Genomic DNA, 17898 nt, shown 5'->3' with positions numbered 1-17898 from the left:
GTCTAAAGTGCCAGACAGGTCTTCCAACTTCCTCATTAACACTGTGACGTGTGTAGGACCAAAGAATAGGTTTAAACTATTTTGCATACGAGGAGGACTAGCCAGGAAAATTCTCATTCAGACTTTCTACTGCTCCAAACCACTGTTGGGTCACCCTCCAGCATGCTGGTTTTAATGTTTCTCAAAAGCAAGATCTTTGCAATGACCTCTTCCAGCAAATGACACTTGAAAAAACATCTATATAGATTTAGATACACAGGTATCGTTCACAGATGTTCACAATGATCGTACCAACTTCTTTTCAACTGCTCTTCTTTCTTCTTGGCCTCCTTAAAGCCAGCTGCAATTGCTACTCCTTATTCCTCATCACTGTAGGTCCCTCAGCATTCATTTGGGTTACCCAGTCCTCTATCAGCCTCCCTCTCCATGCTTCCACCTCTGCAATGAACCTACTAACATCTCCCTTTGAAGGTGACCTGCTTCTCTCAGCTCCTCATGCTAAGGCAGAGAGCACTAAGCAGGGTTTCCAACAGCAGAGAGAAATTGGGTGACCTCTTTCTCCCTGCTTAGGCTGCTTGTGACACACCCTGCCAGGCATAGGTTGGTGCTGCAAATCACTGCATTACCACATGCATTTGTCATGGCAGTTGCTAGAAGACCCCGTGGAGGTCATAAACAGCAAGCTGGAGCTTCAGGCCTTTGACCAGATCGACGACGAAATCAAACTCATTGGCTACTTCAAGGGAGAAGACTCAGAACGTAAGATAAACGTGTTCCTTGTGGGCCTTGGAGCCTGCCTGGGGGCTGTAGGAGCCAGGCACTGGTTGTTCTGCATGAACATGAAGGGTGTTGTGGTATATGGCAGCCTGTGAGAGTGAAAATTGCTGGAGGATGAGTGCATTTGCAGACAAGTTTCTGCTGTGTAATGCATAAGCCCAGTCCTACACCAACATCTGACCCTTCTGCAAGGTGCTGGCAAGAGAAGAGGGCCATAATCCAGGGACTCCTGCAGTAAAGTGAGTTTACGTCACCCAAAAATCAGCTGAGGTTACAGTTACACTGAGAGAGCAACTAAAAGGGGCAAAGTGCCCCTTGGTGTGAGCAGTGAGCCCAAAGAATCAAAGAAGAAAGGAGGGAAGGGGGTGGGGAAGGGGAAAGGGGACATACTACTGTGGCAAACATACAGCAGCAGTAAGCAGAGCCCTTTGGGGAAGCCTGGCAGAGGCATTTTCCTGTTCCTCCTTGCTAACTCCCAACACTGGGAAGAGGCTGGTCCCATGCCCTGAAGGACATACAACTCAGGGACCATTCTGGGCAAACCCAACTTTCACAAGCCTAGAAAAATCCTCACGTGAGAATTTCCCTGTTAAGCCGTGCAGCCTCAAATGCTCTCCCTGCTATCCGGGCAGTGCTGGCAGTGTGCACCCCACCCTGGCATGTCCTGTCTTCAGCAGAAAGATGGGCATTCCTACCTACACAAGCCACTTAACACCAGGTCTGCAATGCAACAGCACACTCACCTCTCCCGTCATCTTTCTCAAATTGGGCTGCAGGGCAGTTTGGGCAGGGCTCTGTGACTCTAACACTGTTCAGTTATAACTATTCGGAAGAGAGGTGGGAAATGCCTGTTGTAAAATCCCCTGCTAGGCTCAGAGCATTTTTCCTGAACTCTGAGGTGCAGGAGGACCTGGTAGGAGTTACAGTAAAAGCCTACCTGCTTCCTGCCCCACTCTCCTGCAGTGGGAAAAGCATGCCTAATCACATTTGGTGACTGTTTAGGGAATGGCAGCCATCATTAATGCTGGAGCAACTCCATGTAGCTCCCAGTCTGAACTAACCCTGGACCTGCTTCACAGAGCTGCTGATTTCAGCCCCAGTTAAGTGTGGCATGCTGGGCTCTACAGCATTCTTGAACACTGTGGGACTGCACAGCATGTTGCTACACATGAGATCATCCTTCTTTGTACACTCCAGAAGGGAGGAAAAAACATTGTGTATCATCTGATGGAGTTTGCAGTAGTTTGTATTTGTCCTTCCCCGATACCTTTCGGGCTGATCAGAGTGTGGCCAGCTGTCTGTGAAACAACTTCTTCATTCCCCTTTTCTCCTTCCAGATTTCAAGGCATTTGAAGAAGCTGCTGAACACTTCCAGCCCTATGTCAAGTTCTTTGCTACCTTTGACAAAGGGGTAAGCATCCACACATCTTCGTGGTAGCTCACATATGCCACCACCTGTTTTCTGAGGGCTCAGGATGTTCCCAGATTCATTATCTGGTTTCAGCTTCCCATTTTCAGCATTCCTGGATTCTGTTGTTTTCTGCAGTGATATTTTGACCCTGTCACAAGATAAAAGGCCATTTCTGCAGCATGGAGGCAGGTCCCGATGTGGGTTTGGAACCCAGCCCCTCTATGTCTTCAGGCCCTGGGCTGTGGCTTTGCTCTGCCTCACTGCTTGACGCCAGTAGTGTAGGGGGCATCAGTGGGTTTTTAAACAAGGAAAGATCCATTCTATTTTGGGTCACCCCTAGGAGTGCATGCTCTGAGAGAGAGAGCAAGCACCTTGATCTCAGCTCTGCCACCAGCAAAGACTCTGGGTAGGCAAAAAGGCACATGAAGCTCTCTCACCTGTGACTTCTGCACTGCAACAGGTTGCCAAGAAGCTGGGCCTAAAGATGAATGAGGTGGACTTCTATGAACCCTTTATGGATGAGCCTGTTCACATCCCTGATAAGCCTTACTCAGAAGAGGAGCTGGTTGATTTTGTGAGAGAGCACAGAAGGTATGTAGCACACAGGATGCTCCTGGACAAGGGAAGTGGGTTAAGGTGTCTGTCATTGTGACCTTGCCTCTCTAGGGCATCGCTCTCAAAAAAAATTAGGATGATGACCACTTCTGATGATTTTCCAACCCAGGTTTTAAATTGTGAAATTTGGTTTTTTTCTTACTGGTTTTTTCAATCTGGTTTTTTCTTACTCCCCCAAGGTGCAAGTATCTACACAGCAGTCATAGTTCACCACAATGGAGCTGTGATATCACAGCTTCCCTCCTCCTGCTCTTCCCTTTCCCTGGTTAGTCCTTTCTCAAAAAGCAGTGAGGCTGGAAGGCAGTGGAGAGTGAAATCCTTACCCTAATTGCTCATGCATTTAATTTAGGTCTGCACAGAAGATGACCCTCTCCAAGGCCTCTCAAGCCAAATCCAAATCCTGTCCAATCCCCTCCTTCCTGAAAACAGCTTTGCTAATGGATGTATCCCTCTCCTGATGTAAGACATGTCTGGAGGCAGTCTCTGAGCTCAGACCAAGCTCAGAGGAACCACAAGGGACTAAGAGGCTCCTGCTGACCACAAGCACAGAGAAGAAGCCACAGCTGTTATGGCTCTGTTGAACCTCATGTGGGAAAGATGCTGAGCATCTACAGTGTTTGATCTACTCAGCAGGAGCTGTGGATGCTCATGCTTTTTGCAATCAGGTTTATTGCACAGTTGTTTAGGGACTCAGCTACAAAAATAGTCTGGAAGTCACCGGGGAGGCTGATCCTGGGTAAAGGCACAGGGTTAAGAATAGGGGCACTACTCCCCGGAAGTGCTGTATTTTTATACCCTTAGAAAAACCTCTCAGGAGAGTGGCACAGGCTACCTGCTGCTCCTACAACTGCATTTCTCAGCAGACAATCAAGGGACTAGATGAGTTTGAGGAACGCAGGGCCATATATGTAGAGGGGGGAATCTCAAATCAGGGTCAGCTGGAGATCTGTGTTCACAGAGACAGGAGATCATCTCCAGAATTTGAGACTCACCAGAAACAGTTCTCTGATTTTTATGAAATATGAAGGGCTCCTCTACTTTCTATGTACCCACAATTCACTTTGCTGACCTTCTAGGCTTCTTGGCCTTAGTCCTTCCCATTTTCTTTTCCCCAAGCTCCTTCTGTCAAGCAGCAGCATCAGAAGGCTGATTAAACACAGCCATCTAAATGCTATCCTAATAAGGCAAATCCTTCACTAGCACAAAATTGCAGTGGAATTCCCCCAAGTCTTAGATGTTTTGTGGTGCTTGGTAGAAGCAAGGGGATGGGCCGTGTGTTTTGCAAGTGCCAAAGCTCAGAAAATAATTAAAAGGAGTCCATAAAATCATATGTCTGAAATCCCAAACCTGCCAAGATGCTGCCATGGCAGGGGAAGAAGCCTGGAGTGATAGTGATGTTCGCAGTAGTTCATATTGAGCTTTTCAGAGAAGAAGTGTTTCATCCTGCCTCGCCACCAGTAAAGAACCTAAAACCACAGGCTGGAATTAGTCAGACATGGAGATGAGCTGTAGATTAAATGAAGCCACCTCAGCAGCTCCCATGTGCTGGTTCCCTTTAGACAGCTCAGCAGGATATTTCCTGAGGAAGGTATGGAGGACCAGTGGCTCCCTCCCCCTCACACAGGAGACTTTCTCTCTTCATAGGCAGGGACTATCCCTCCTCAGACGTGCAAAGCCCCACTGCCACCTTACCATTCCACTAAAGGAGCCCCCCACATCACTGGGAAGAGCTACCGCTGGTCAGCTGTACCCAGACTCCTTGGCATGCCTTAAACAGCCTTTCCAAAACCAGCTTTCCCACTACTGTGCCCAGGCAGTGATGATAAAAATCACTTCCTCCAACCCTACACAGAAACTAGGATTTGCTGAGCTTTCATTACAACCTTGAGAGAGGAGCTGAAGCAGGTACGCAGGAGGAGCTCATGCACAGCCTCCCAGCTGAGGCTTCTCTTTGCAGCTGCAGGCTGTGGTGGGAAAGTTCATCCTCTTCACAGAAGGTCAGGAAGCTGGTGCTCAGCACCGTGGGGTGACTCGTCCATGGCTGCAGAGATGGGTGTCCATCTGGGCATGGTGGTCACTGCCACTCCAAGGTCTAAGCCCAGATTTCACTCTCAGTTGCACAAATACAAATTACATGGTTCAGTCTTCTGGGTTGATGACTCTTTCACGTGCAAAAGGCTGGGGTTGGACCCCCACTTCTCTGCAATTTTGGTGTAGCGACATGGGGGCTGAATTCTGCTCTCTCTTACTTACCCAAACCCCACCTGCCTCACTCCTCCAACACAGGGAAGTATCCAGAATCAGCACAGCAATCAGTACACTTGGCTGTGGCCAGATCCTTCCCACTGAGTTTCCTTTCTCCAAGAGCCTCCCCCAGAGAACAGCTAGGGAAAGTGTCTTAAAAGCCAAGTACAATTATGCCTAAATACATAATATGCATTCACCTGATTAAATCTCTGGTTTTGGACCATCAACAATGAAAGGACTTACTGGTTCAAAAATTGTATCCTTGATCCTGTGTTTAGTGGCTATTTCTATAGCCGTTTTTACCTTACTTCTGTTTTGATGCTGAATGTACCAAATTGTAATGAGTTCAGCAGCTAAAACATGCATTGTGTCAAAAGACCATTTTTAGCTGCTTAGTTTATACCTGCTACCTAATAATTTCTCTGGGCACCTACTAACTCTTGTCTTAAGAGAAACATCAAATAACATTTAAGGTAATCTATGGGGGGAGAATGACAGAATATTCTGAGTTGGAAAGGACCCACAAGGATCATCAAATACAGCTCTTAAGTGAATGACTTGTGCAGGAATCAAACCTGCCATCTTGATGGTATTAGAACCTTGGCCATGTTCTGAGCTATTCATGTTTTCTTTACCATTCCAATTTTTTAAGAATACCTGCCAAAACCTTCTTCAGTCACCTCTCTCACAAAACAAAGAATTCTTATCTATTTAATCTTCATCAAATAGAAGTCGTTCCATACCTTCACTACCACTCCCACATTTCCAAGTGCCTTTTTCAGTTGTCCATATAATTTCTGGGATGGAATGACCAGAACTACACATAACTTCACTGTGCAGGCTCACGGTGTAGCTGTCCACTGCCATAATGGTCTGTTTTACTTTTTGGCCATTTCCCAACTGTTTGCAACCTTCTTTTGGGCTTTTTCCTTTGGAGATGATTCTTTTCTCAATTTGTGACACCTGGGCCCCTTTCCTGAGAGGCAATATTTAATTATAACTAATTTAGAACCAATTGCTGCACCTGTACAATCAATGCTGGTTTTCTGCAAGTGTGTTACTTGCTATGTGTCTATCGTGCAGACATTCAAGTCTCAGGGGATCCTCTGTACCAACTCATAGTCAGGCCTTCGCTGGTTGCCAAAAAATTGGATATGGCAAGCAAATACTTCCATATCCCTATTTCCTATCTTTTTCAGATTATATGAGGATATGTTATGCATATGATCATGCCAAATAATATGCTATGAATCTTAATTGGATAATTTCCTCTGTCCTGAAAACTGGCCATTCATTTCCATTATATTCAATATTATTAATCCACAGGAGATTTCCCTCCTCTGATCTAACTGGAACTCAATTCTGTGGCTCTTCAGGTCCTTTAGGAAACTCTAAAAAATATTCCCTTGTTTCCATTGCTTTGTTTATGAGGCAAACTGAAGAGACAGGTTACACATTTCACTTATTCCACCTGCTTCTGGCAACATGCTGCCACTCCTACCAATCTGTTCTAAAACCTCATAGACTGACACTTCTCTTTGCAGTAGGTCCTGGGTCCTAGGTCATCCTGGGAGACCTGCTCTGCTGGGGCATCCTCCCCAAACAGCTAATAACACAGCAAGCAGATGTGCAAAGGATGATTTGTGTTTGTCTTCTATGGCTTTGTGTTCCTTGGGTGCCCCTCTAACACCCCAGTCAACTCTCAGCCTGCCAGGCTCTCTGACAGGCTTCCTGCTACAGATGTGTCTGAATATATTTGCTGTGAATCTTTTTTCCTTTATGAACTACTTTTCAAAAAAAATTTGCTTTGACCAGTCTTAGGGTTTAAATTTTCTTGTCAGTGGTTGTTAGGATCCAAATTTCCTTTCCAGAGTTTATTCTGTTTTCTTTGCTTCAGCAGAGGCAGGAAGGATTTCTGTTCTGAAATTATGCCGGGCTGAAAGCAGGAGAAAGTGAGGACAAGCCCATTAGGCATGTCCCAGGGACTCCAAAACAAAAGTGGATGTTGTCTTATGCTCTCAGCATAGACAGAACAGTCTGCTAGGTGTGGGACTAATTCATCAGCACATCCCAGCACAGAACACCGTCTCATCTTCCCAAGCAGAAATAGTGGCTGCAGTGACTCCAGTGGAGCCATGGGCAGGGTTTTATCACCACAAATAAAGGCATAAATTGACCTACAGTGCCCCCATTCTTGCATTCAAAAGGTGGTGGCTGTCTCCAGCCACCAGCCAAGCGTGCCGTGGTGACCTTTCCCGTGATGCTGACAGTGTCATGTGTGGCAGTGCTGGACATGTCCTCAGAGAGTGTTTCTGTCTTCCTTCCAGGGCCACCTTGAGGAAGCTGCGCCCAGAGGACATGTTTGAGACGTGGGTAAGCACATGTGGTGGGAGCCATTGTATCCCCTGCCAGCTTCCAACAAGAAACTGCTACTCAAGAGCTCCAGCCTCTGGCTGGGCAAAACATTACCTTTCCTTTCTTGCAAAGTTACTCCCTCACTTCTGGGAAAAGGGAAAGCCTTGGCTGCGATGCCTGGTGCCTCAGTTCACACAGGGTGCTCTAATGCTTTGTGCAGCAGCAATGGAGAGCTGGGCTGGCTCCTCCTTGCTTTATAGAAAAGAGAGGGAAAGCTAAGCAGTGTGCCAGGCAGGCGTGGGGCCTGTGTAGTGATCCTGCCTGAGGATGCTCCATCTCAGCTAAGGGACATCAGTGCTGCTGGTGGGGTGATTTCTGTGGCCTGCAAGCTGGGTGAGCTATGGAGATTGTGCAGATGTCTCATGGAAACTCACAGAATCATAGAGTGGCTTGGGTTCAAAGGGAGCTTAAGGATGATCTGGCTCCAACTCCCTGCTGTGGCAGGGACACCTTCCACTAGACCAGGTTGCTCAAAGTCCCATCCAACCTGACCCTGCACACTTCTAGGGACTGGGGCATGCACAACTTCTCTGGACAACTGTTCTAGTGCCTCACTACCCTCACAGTAAAGAATTGCTTCCTAACATCCAGTTTAAGTCTACCCTCTTTCAGTTTAAAGCCATTCTCCCCCATCCTGTCACTACATGTCCTTGTAAAGGTACCGGAGCAGTTGTACAATTCAAAATGGAAGTGAAGGCAGGCAGCACAGTTTATTATACAGATTTCAAAGCAGGCCATGCATTGACTGCAGTTCTCACAGTGCAAGCAAGATGCAAATCAGCGACTATGAAGAACTAACCCACATTTTGGCCCCTATCACACACAGAGGACTCTCAAGGTCTGCAGGGGTGGTGAAGAAGAGAAGGGTGAAAATGAAAGAAAAACTGTATAACAAATTATCCCTTCACTGTGAGTGAATATGGTGTTAAAAACTAGTCAGAGACTCTCAAGTGCCAGATGAATGCTGAAAAAAAAGGTTGAACAGGTGCTTTACAGACACTAAGGAAGATGCAGTCATTCTTCCAAAAGGCTCAACACGTTTATAACAGCATTCAGATATCCCCTTCTTGGCTGTGTAACATGAAACGCCGCAGCAATCCAAAGTGGCAAAAACCTTGGGAGCCTTTAATACAGCAAGGCAAGAGGTAATAAAACTGAACCAAGAGTTATGAGTCACTTAAGGAAAATAGCTTTTCATTTTGTTTTGAAATACAGATTCTGTATAGAACACAGCTTCCAAGATCCACCAAAACCCCTCCAAGGCTTTTTTAATGGCGCTTCAGTGAGATCCAAATTTCACATGCAGTGGTGTCTCTTTCATACTGACCATGTTCTAAAATGGCCTCACAAAAAGTGTGAACTCCCAGTGGTAGGATGCTTGCTCAACCAGCAGCCTGGGAATACAGAGCTTGCCTCTGCTATGAGCAGTGGGCTCATAACTACAGAAGACAAGGGGCTGGATTCTGATCTCACTGCAAATTCACAACATCCTCACTGCCTTCACTGGAGTTAGACCAGTTTTGTTTGCTACCTTTTAGGCCGGAATAGAGCTGCATTATATAGGTATATACATGTAATTATATATAGCACATAGATACATACTTCTTATTTTGCTGTCTGACAATGCTGCTGGCAAATACGAAGAAAAAGCAACAGTGTAAATTTTTCCTGCTGTAAGTGGTCTGGATCCCAAGTAAATCTACCTAGAATGTCCTGGTGAAAACATATTCCCTGAAGACATCCACAAAGGCTGAGCATCCGCTATTGTTTTTAAAGATAATGTTTTCCACTTAATCTTTCAGGGGGCTTTTTCCCTTTCAGTATTTGATGGTGGCTTTGTCACCTCTGGGCTCAGAAGGGAAAAGAAATTAGCATTTAGATGGGAATTTTTTCTTGCATTAAAACCAATTGAAATGGAAACTGGGACCGACAGCGGGTGAGGAAGGCGAAACCGATCCATGGGATAATTCAGAGATGACATTCATAGCAGGCAGATGATGAACTGGCCAGCAGATCCATTGGCCTTTGCCAATGTCATTCCTCATGTGTTTCATAGAGAAAAGTAATCCACCAGGCTGTAATTTTGTCCTCCGCTCATTGGAGTCCTGAAATGACCCCCCCCCCCCCCACTCAATTTCCCTCACTGGTCACGGAGACCCTCACCTAAAGCAGGGACGCTTCACCTCCAAAAAGGGGCCTAAATGAGCCATCTTGCCTCTCATATTGTTAGGCAATTGTGAGCCCCAAAGGAGCATGTTTTGGGGCTGAGCATAGTGGCAGATATTTGTTTCCTTGCAAACCATACCTTGGTAGCTGAAAATTTATGAGGGTAGGTGGCCTCAGGGATGAAGGGGGAGCCTCTTTTCTCGTGCCAGAGAGCCCTTGACCTTTTCTGCAGAGCAGCTTTTGCCTCACACCATCAGAAGCTCCCTTGCCATTGCCATTATGGTGCCCACCTCATTTTTATCTGAAGAATTTCAGCACTACCTACACTACCCTAACGCTACCCTTCAACACTAAATACCTTCCTGTGTCAGCCTCACCTCAGCTCCCATTTCTGTTTCTCAGTGGGGCTCTAGTCAATCCTCCCTTTGTAATTGTCCCTTTTGAAGGCACCCCACTGCTCCTCATCTCCAGGAACGACCCAGACTCTGTCCTCCCTCCCTGGTCCATCGGTAATTGTTCTGTTGTTTCCAGGAGGATGACATGGAGGGTATCCACATTGTAGCCTTTGCTGAAGAAGATGACCCAGGTAGGAAGCCAATTTCTTCCTTGTGTGGCTCTCCATCCTTCAAGAAAGTGTATTTTCATGTGCTTTGACTGTGGAGCCTAGCACCCTGGCCAGGATGGGGAGCCCCAGCCTACTGGGGTGGGAGCCAGGATGCTTCTGGGTGTTTATGCTAGCAGGTGTGCTAGCCAGGACTCAATTTTTGGATAGAAATGGATGATTGCCTGGGGAAAAAAAAGTCATTTCCTCTACCCCAGTACCAGGATTCACTCCTGAATTCTGCATCCATCTTGCTGTGTGGCTCTGGGAGAGTGCTGAGGGCTGGGTGTGGGATAAGCATTCAGGAAACCCAAAGCCACCAACTCTTGAAAAGCTGTGGCATCGCCGCTTCTCAGAGGCATCAGCAAATTGGAAAGCTTTGGCCTCTTGGGGGCTCAGTTCTTCCCTCACCACAAGAAAATAGTGACATTGTTCCACTCCACGGAAGGATTATGGGGCTTAATTCATGTGTAACTAATTTCAATACCCGAGGAGGATGCTTGAAATTAAAAGCCTTATTATCAAAAGAAAGCGCTGGGAGACAGCATTTTAATGAGAACTATAAACAACTCCTGTGTGCCTAGGGGAGCCAGGGAAGCTGGAAACCCCACAAGCAAAAAGTGCCTGTGCACTTGCAGGAGAGTTGCAGTGGTTCATATATCATTTCAGATGGTTTTGAGTTCCTGGAAATCTTGAAGCAGGTTGCCAGGGACAACACCGATAATCCTGACCTGAGCATTGTCTGGATTGACCCTGACGACTTTCCTCTGGTGAGTGGCAGAGGCTCTTTGCCTTTCTTGGTTTAATTCATGGATGGGGTGGGCATTGGGGGGGTGTGGGAGTGTGCGTGTGCACACATGCATGCAGAAATTGCTCCAGGGAATCTGGGACAGGGAAGGATGGGAAACTGGACCATAGGCCATCCCCTTGGAAGCTGCTTGTCTGGCTCTGCCTCCCAAGGAGGCGTTGTCTTGGGAACAGCCCCGGAGTCGGCACTTCCCTTTGCCACATGTGGCAGCCCAAGCTTGTGTTCAGCCTCTCCTGTCTCCAGTGCACACATGGGTGCACACCCTCGCTCCACAGCTGAGTGAACTAATGCGATGGGGCCTTGCAAACACCACAGTCTGAGCCTTGTGTCTCACTCCTGCAGCTCATCACTTACTGGGAGAAGACCTTCAAGATCGACCTGTTCAGACCACAGATCGGGGTGGTGAACGTCACAGACGTGAGTAGCACGTGCCCAGAAAATTCAGTGATCCCAAAATTAGGGTGTTGGAAAGGTTGGGTCCTGAGGTACACTGGAATCAGTGGGATTGCCACTGTTAAGTGCAGGTAGAACAGGCTTTTCCCCTGGGGAAAAAATATGAAGAACTCACCAGGAGTTTGTAACACCTGCCAGAGGGCTTCTAACGCCTCCAAGGTTGGGTTTGAGGGCTTCAGTCTGAGTGTGTTTCTGCTGCCGAATCACACACAAACCACATCTGCTGAGGACACCACCAGCCTCTGTGGCCTGGGATTCAGGGCTTTGCCCAGTTTTGTTTTTAAGTTCTTGCATTTCCACCACAACTCACAGCACACAGCTTTGTCCATTCCTTGCTCTGACAGCTTGGTGGCTTTGTGCATGGGGGAAAAGAAAGCCATGCTTAGGGGAGGAGAAGAGGAGAAAAATGAGGTTGAGTTTTTCTACAGAAGCAAAAGGGCACAGCTTGAGTGTAGGAGGGAAAGATTGTCCCCAACAGATGATGGGGAGAAACTGCACAGCGTGGAAAAAAAGCTAAATAAATACACAGCTTTAACCGAAGTACAGCATAAACTGGTAATCAAGGGCTCCTGCTGTGGTAAAGAGGGTGCACTGGGGTTCATCCAGGCCATCATCCCCTTCAGCCACTGCTGTGCAGGTACTGCTGGAGGGATTTGGGTGGGAAAAGAAGACCTGCCCATCCGACACCTGGTGGCAGTGAAGGTTTCCACACCATCCCACAGGCTGCAGCTGCAGAGGGAAACCTGCAGAGGCAGGTGCTACTGTGGCACAGCTGAGGGAGCAACAGTACCCACAGCAGCCACAGCTATGCTATTGGGACAACTTTCTAGCAGCTTCTGTTTTCACTGTGGTTGCCTTCAAGCCAAAAAGCCATGGGACTGATCTCGTGTTGCCCACACACTCTGAGCTTTTAAGGCAGGTGGGAGAGGGACCCATCTGACCCTCATCTGACCCTCATCAGTAGGGTCTCAGGAGAGCTGCTGAGTGAGATGTACCATGCTTCACAGTCCTGATGCAATGAAAAACCTTTCTTTCCTCGTTCTGACAATGACAGTCCAGACGATCAGACAGCCCGTAATGCAGCATGCTCCTGCCTGACTCACCTATTACCTTAGTTTATTTTGAATGTTTAAGTGCTGGGTGTCTGCTTTAATCTCTTTGAATTGAACCTGTGTGGGTATGCGAGTGTCTCTGGATGCAGAAATCTCTCCACCGCAGGAGTGGGGTTTGTAAATTGGTGCTTGACTTCATGTTTGAAATTTGAGTCGTAAGTGAACTTGAGGTTTCAACAGAAGACAGCAGTGAGGGACTTAAAATTGGGACAAGTGTGTGGGGCTGGCTGCTGGTTTGGCTCAACATTGACCTTGCTTCCAGCCTCCACATCCTGTCTCCTGTATCACCCCAGAAAAAAGAGGGACAGCATCAGTTGTGCTTCCTGTCATAAGAGATGCTGCGAGGCTATAGATGGGAGACGTGGTGGGGAAGGCAAAGCAACGATGTCATGAAGAAAGCAGAGCCCCTGGATCTTGCTAATGCCACCAAGGGAGTTGAGAGGCTGACTTGGGAGTCACAGGGTAGTTTCAGCCCTGGCTGCAATGTGAGCTTTTTACCTGTAATAGAGCAGTACTCCACCAGACCATGAAACAGACACCTAGAGAGTTGAGCAGTGAGTTGACACTTCTTAGGAGAATTGTTAAGGGAGATACAAAAGAAAAAAGGGGCAAAATAGCACCTGTCACCTAAGATCATGAGATAGGAAGAGAGCCCAATTCTTCCAGTCTTATGCCCTTAATACAGTATCTCCCTTCATTATATTTACTGTGACTGGTCATGTTTAAGTCATGTCAAAGCTACTTTAAACAGCAATCAATGGGAATTCATTGAAGTTGGATTGTGAGCAGCATGAGAATCATATAGAAAGCAGAATTAGGTGAGAACATGTGCCTTATTATTCAGCAGCCACTCAGAGACCTGTAAAAACTCATGCATTATCTGGCTTTGATATAGTAAATGTTTCAGGTTGTTGATTACAGTATTTGCAGGTTTTATTTCATTCCTCTTAAGTCCTTTCTTTATTTCTCAAGAGAGATTTAAGGAAGTTCTAGGTTGGTGGGTGATACCTAAAACAAACATTGAGCTCATTTTGTTATTTCAGTGTTATACCACTGCATTCAGCCAAGTTACACAGGTACGAAGTGGGGCTTACACAACAGAGTGAAAATAAACACTGCTGTTGGCTTCAGTGGACATAACCCTCGTGACCCCATCACTTTTGTAAAAACCTGCCAATGCAAACACCAGAGCTCCCAGCAGCCCCAACTGGCTCATCACATTGTGGTGACTGTGGCTCAGGACCAGGGCCATGATGCCCTGCAAAATATCACTGCTTTATTTGCACAGCACACTGTCGAGGTGAAACGGAGCCCCTCCTACTCCCATTATTTAAAAGTGTCACTTTTTTGCCACACGAACAGTCCTGTGGTTAGGGACATAAACATTTGAGTGAAGCAAGAGCTGCATGCCTCTCCAGGGGTTCTTTTTTATTACACTTCTTGTGATTTAGGAGAAAAATATTGTATGGGAGACACAGCTTTCCTTGAGCAGAAATTGGTCTGGCTTTTAAGCAAGCCATAAATCAAAGAGAATTAAGTGCCACAGACAGGGAAAGGAGTTGGATACATTGGCAAAAATGGATAGTTATCTTCTGATATGTGAGGATGCTTCTGCAACATCAAATTCTGAATAAGATAACCTCACAGTGCCTCAGCAAAATAGGAGGCTGATCCTTTTTAATGGAGGAGCTTATCCAGGAATTTACCCAAGGAACCTGTAGCAAAGCAGAGAGGAAAACTTTCATTTCTAGACCCCAGAGACCAAATAAGCTTGCTGTCCCTGGGCAACAGTCACAAATTTATTGTTGTCTTCTTTTACTGAATTCTCCTTTGGTTTATGGAAGTAATGACAGCCAGAGGGCCAGAGAGTGTTTCTCACCACTCTTCAGCTGAGATGCACAGTGTGCCATCTCAGCCACGCATGGGAGCATGGCTGAGGTGACCTAAGGGAAGGGCCTTCCAAGAGCAGGAATCATTATCACACATGGAGAGTCCAGAGCGAGGTCCTGAGGCAAAGGTGATTGTAAAAGATGTTGGGGAGAAAGGGTGCTGCTGACAGGGGCTCGTGGAGGCTCCGAGGAAGAGGTCCCAGAAGGGCTCTGGATGGAAGGAGGGAAACACTGTGATGTCCTGCAAACCAGGCTGACACAGTGGGTGCTGGCAGAGGTCTCTGATATCTCTCTACAGAACTATCCAGATAGAGTGAGGAATGCATCAGGTGAGCAACGCTCCTGCTCACAGGTATAGGCACACATCTCATCAGGGCACACAGCCCCCTGTAAAGCTGCTGACCAGTCCCACAGCCCCTGGCCGGGCACAGCAGCACTCCAGGGGGAGTGGTGATCCCCATGCATGGGCAGAGACGCTCTGGCTGAGCCGTCCGCAGGCTGTAGAAAGAGGGAGCCAATGCCCTGTATCCCCCCCGTGCTCCAACCCTCTGCTTCCATCAGCCGCATTCCCGCCTCTTCCTCGTGTCCCTGAGGGCAGCTAACCCCTCATCACCTGTCCCCACAGGCTGACAGCGTCTGGATGGACATCAGAGATGATGACGACCTGCCCACAGCCGAGGAGCTGGAGGACTGGATAGAGGACGTGCTTTCTGGGAAGATAAACACTGAAGATGACGACGACGACGAAGATGACGATGACGACGACGACGATGACGACGACGACGACGACGATGATGACGACGACGATGACGACGACGACGATGACGATGACTAACTGTGGCTCCGTGCAGTTTGACTTGTGGGGCCCGAGAGCCCTCGCCCTGCGGCAGGTCCCTCCATCGGAAGACCCGTTTGAGCATCAGCCAGCACCGCTGCTCCTCCTTCCCCCGGCCCCAGCCCCCTGCCCTCGCCCTTGCCGGGAGCCCCCCGCCTGATTCCCAGCGGTGCTGAGCCGCCGGGACTGCCCCTGGGGAGGGCAGCGCCCGCAGGCGCACAGCACCGCTGCCAATCATGCCTCCTTAGTAAGGACAGTAGGAATCCGCAGGGAATCTGCCCCCAGTGTCCCGGGCAGGAGAAAAGTGCCTGCCTGCTTGCTGCCAGAGGGACGCAGGGAGCCCATTTGTATTTTCTGTGTTCATCAGCCCAGCACTTAACATCCAAAGACCAAATTTCACTTCAAGACAAAGGGAAAACCCTAACTGTAAAGTTTAGCCCTTTTATTAAACACAATGCCCTTTGCAGCTACTCTGCCAAGACCACTCAATCCTGCAAGTTCTGCTGCGGGAGTCTGTAGCTACTCCTTGACATGCTAAGAGCCAGAAAAATGCTTTGGGAGGGGAGGGAGGTTTTAGGGATGCTATTAAAGTTTTCAGTGGTTCCACATAACGACAGGATATTCTTGTCTGGCAGTACAATGCAAAACCAAACACGGGGTCCCCTGTCTGAACCTCTTTCTTCTTGAAAGATCAGGCCACAGCTGGAGTCACCGCAGGGGGCTGATATGAGACACAAAGCTCACGAGTCCCTGAACTGGGGTCGATGGGCTGGTCCAGCTTTGAGCCCAATGTGAGTCCAAAACACTGAGACTGAAGATCACGGCACTGAGCGAAGCCAGTAGAAACATCCATAGGGGCCCACCCTGAAGCATTCCCCATGACCTTCCAGCTTTTGCTGACTCTTTGCCCAAAGCCCATGATGCATCTTTTCCCCTTATCGAGATGTTGGGAGGGAGCACATCTATCCAAACAGATAGTGGATGAGGTACATTGGGGTGTGAGGGATTCAAGCAGAGGGATTCAAGCTGTTTGGCTTTTGAGTATTTAGTTGCACAGTTACTCCCTCCTTAGAGACTCAGATATCCCATGTGAGAAGCCTCTTTTGACTGCAGGCTGAGAAGGAGCTCAGGGTACCAGTCTGCAGTCAAGGGGGTCACTCACAAAGGGTCCAAGGGTCCGTACCACGGCCCTGGTGAGTGCAGCACCATCCACGTGCAGTTCACTGTGGCAGCATTAGGTCTCCCTGCTTTCCCATGCTGGAAGAGTTCAATTGTCTTAGCTTCTTATGTTTGGCAATAGTGCAATGAATGGAGAGTTCAGAGGTGGTTTTATCTTTATAAATACATTTATAAAGATGTTCTCCAGTTATTCAGGGTTGCTAGCATAGGTAGTGTACACATCTCCTCTCTTGCTGCAAAAAACCCCACATTGTTCTGACCATCCTTATACGGGCTTAGGACAAATGCGTGATGTGAGGCAAAATAACATTGCGAGGGACAGAAAAACCAGAGTTATACAAATGTGAATCAGCCTGATAAGAAACAAGGTTTACACACTATATATTTCCTTTTTCAGATGAACTGCAAATCAAGGTTTTATAAGATTTTTTTTTTCCCGGCCTGTTGATCAGTTTCTTTGACTTTCTCTATTAGCTGAAATAGCTCTTTTATACCAGTAGTTTTAAAATTCTAAAGTATTGAAATGTTCCCATGTGTGCCATATCCCCTTGGTGAAAAATGCCAGTATGAGCAACACAGAGCTGGACTTGTCTCTGTCTCTGTGCACTTGAATGAATAGTATGCTAACATGGTAGATGACTGTAGGCCAAGTTAGCTCCTTGTTGAACATCAAACCCTCAACATGTGCTTTTCATATAGAGCCTATTAGAAGAGTAGACAAGGCAGCAAAACCCCCAGTTCAACCATTTTCTCTTCTGTGCTTCCCTATGATTGCCTGGAGGATGAACTAAATTTGTTCAGTGAGAACAATCAACTGGTTGCTCTGGAGTGATGAAAAACTTTCAAAAGTTTTGAAATTCAAAGTGCTTTCAGCATGAAGGTCTCCTCCTCTCTTCCACTCACACCCTACTGTCTGCTGGCCAACAGGGTGCCCAGCACTATCCTTCTGCTTTTTCCTCAAGAGTTTTGTTGGAGCTCAGAGAGGGAGCGAGCAGGACTCAAGGTCTCATTCACCTGCACTGTAAGGAGCAAGAAGAGGTAGAAGTAGCCCTCTGGTAGTCTCTTGGTCTGTGATTAAGGGAATAACTACTGACCTGAGAAAAGAACTAGCTCATCTTTACTTTTGGGCTATTCCCAGGAGCAAAACATGCACAGTTTCACCCTACATAAGGTAAGGCGTGCACTGGCCGTGCATCTCCTCATCAGTCACTCCAAACATGAAGAATAATGAAAAGTTCCTCTACTGCCGTTCCTAACTGGCATAATCTCCAGACAGGCCGACTGCCTGAGTGCTTTCTGTGTGCCCCTCTTACACTGTGGATGCCCCTCTGTTCCCAAGTGCCCCACTCTAGTTGCTCTGAGAGGCACAGATTACCCCAGCAGAGCAGGC

The 17898-nt window shown here is 47.5% G+C and overlaps 1 protein-coding gene across 1 annotated transcript in view; it reads left to right on the top strand.

The window, feature by feature from the left end:
- Window positions 1-15948, top strand: part of CASQ2 (calsequestrin 2) — a 33610-nt gene extending 17662 nt beyond the window's left edge. The window contains exons 4-11 of the mRNA XM_066340996.1: window positions 648-759; window positions 2115-2188; window positions 2649-2779; window positions 7378-7423; window positions 10163-10217; window positions 10902-11002; window positions 11383-11457; window positions 15120-15948. Of these exons, the coding sequence (XP_066197093.1) occupies window positions 648-759; window positions 2115-2188; window positions 2649-2779; window positions 7378-7423; window positions 10163-10217; window positions 10902-11002; window positions 11383-11457; window positions 15120-15329 (804 nt within the window). The 3' untranslated portion in view covers window positions 15330-15948. The remainder of the gene's footprint in view (window positions 1-647; window positions 760-2114; window positions 2189-2648; window positions 2780-7377; window positions 7424-10162; window positions 10218-10901; window positions 11003-11382; window positions 11458-15119) is intronic.
- Window positions 15949-17898: the final 1950 nt, after the last annotated feature.

The sequence above is a fragment of the Sylvia atricapilla genome, chromosome 2 (genome assembly GCF_009819655.1).
Source record: "Sylvia atricapilla isolate bSylAtr1 chromosome 2, bSylAtr1.pri, whole genome shotgun sequence".
Classification (NCBI taxonomy): Eukaryota; Metazoa; Chordata; class Aves; order Passeriformes; family Sylviidae; genus Sylvia; species Sylvia atricapilla.
Note: the sequence above shows the minus strand (reverse complement) of the source record. Positions and strands in the feature narration are given on the sequence as shown.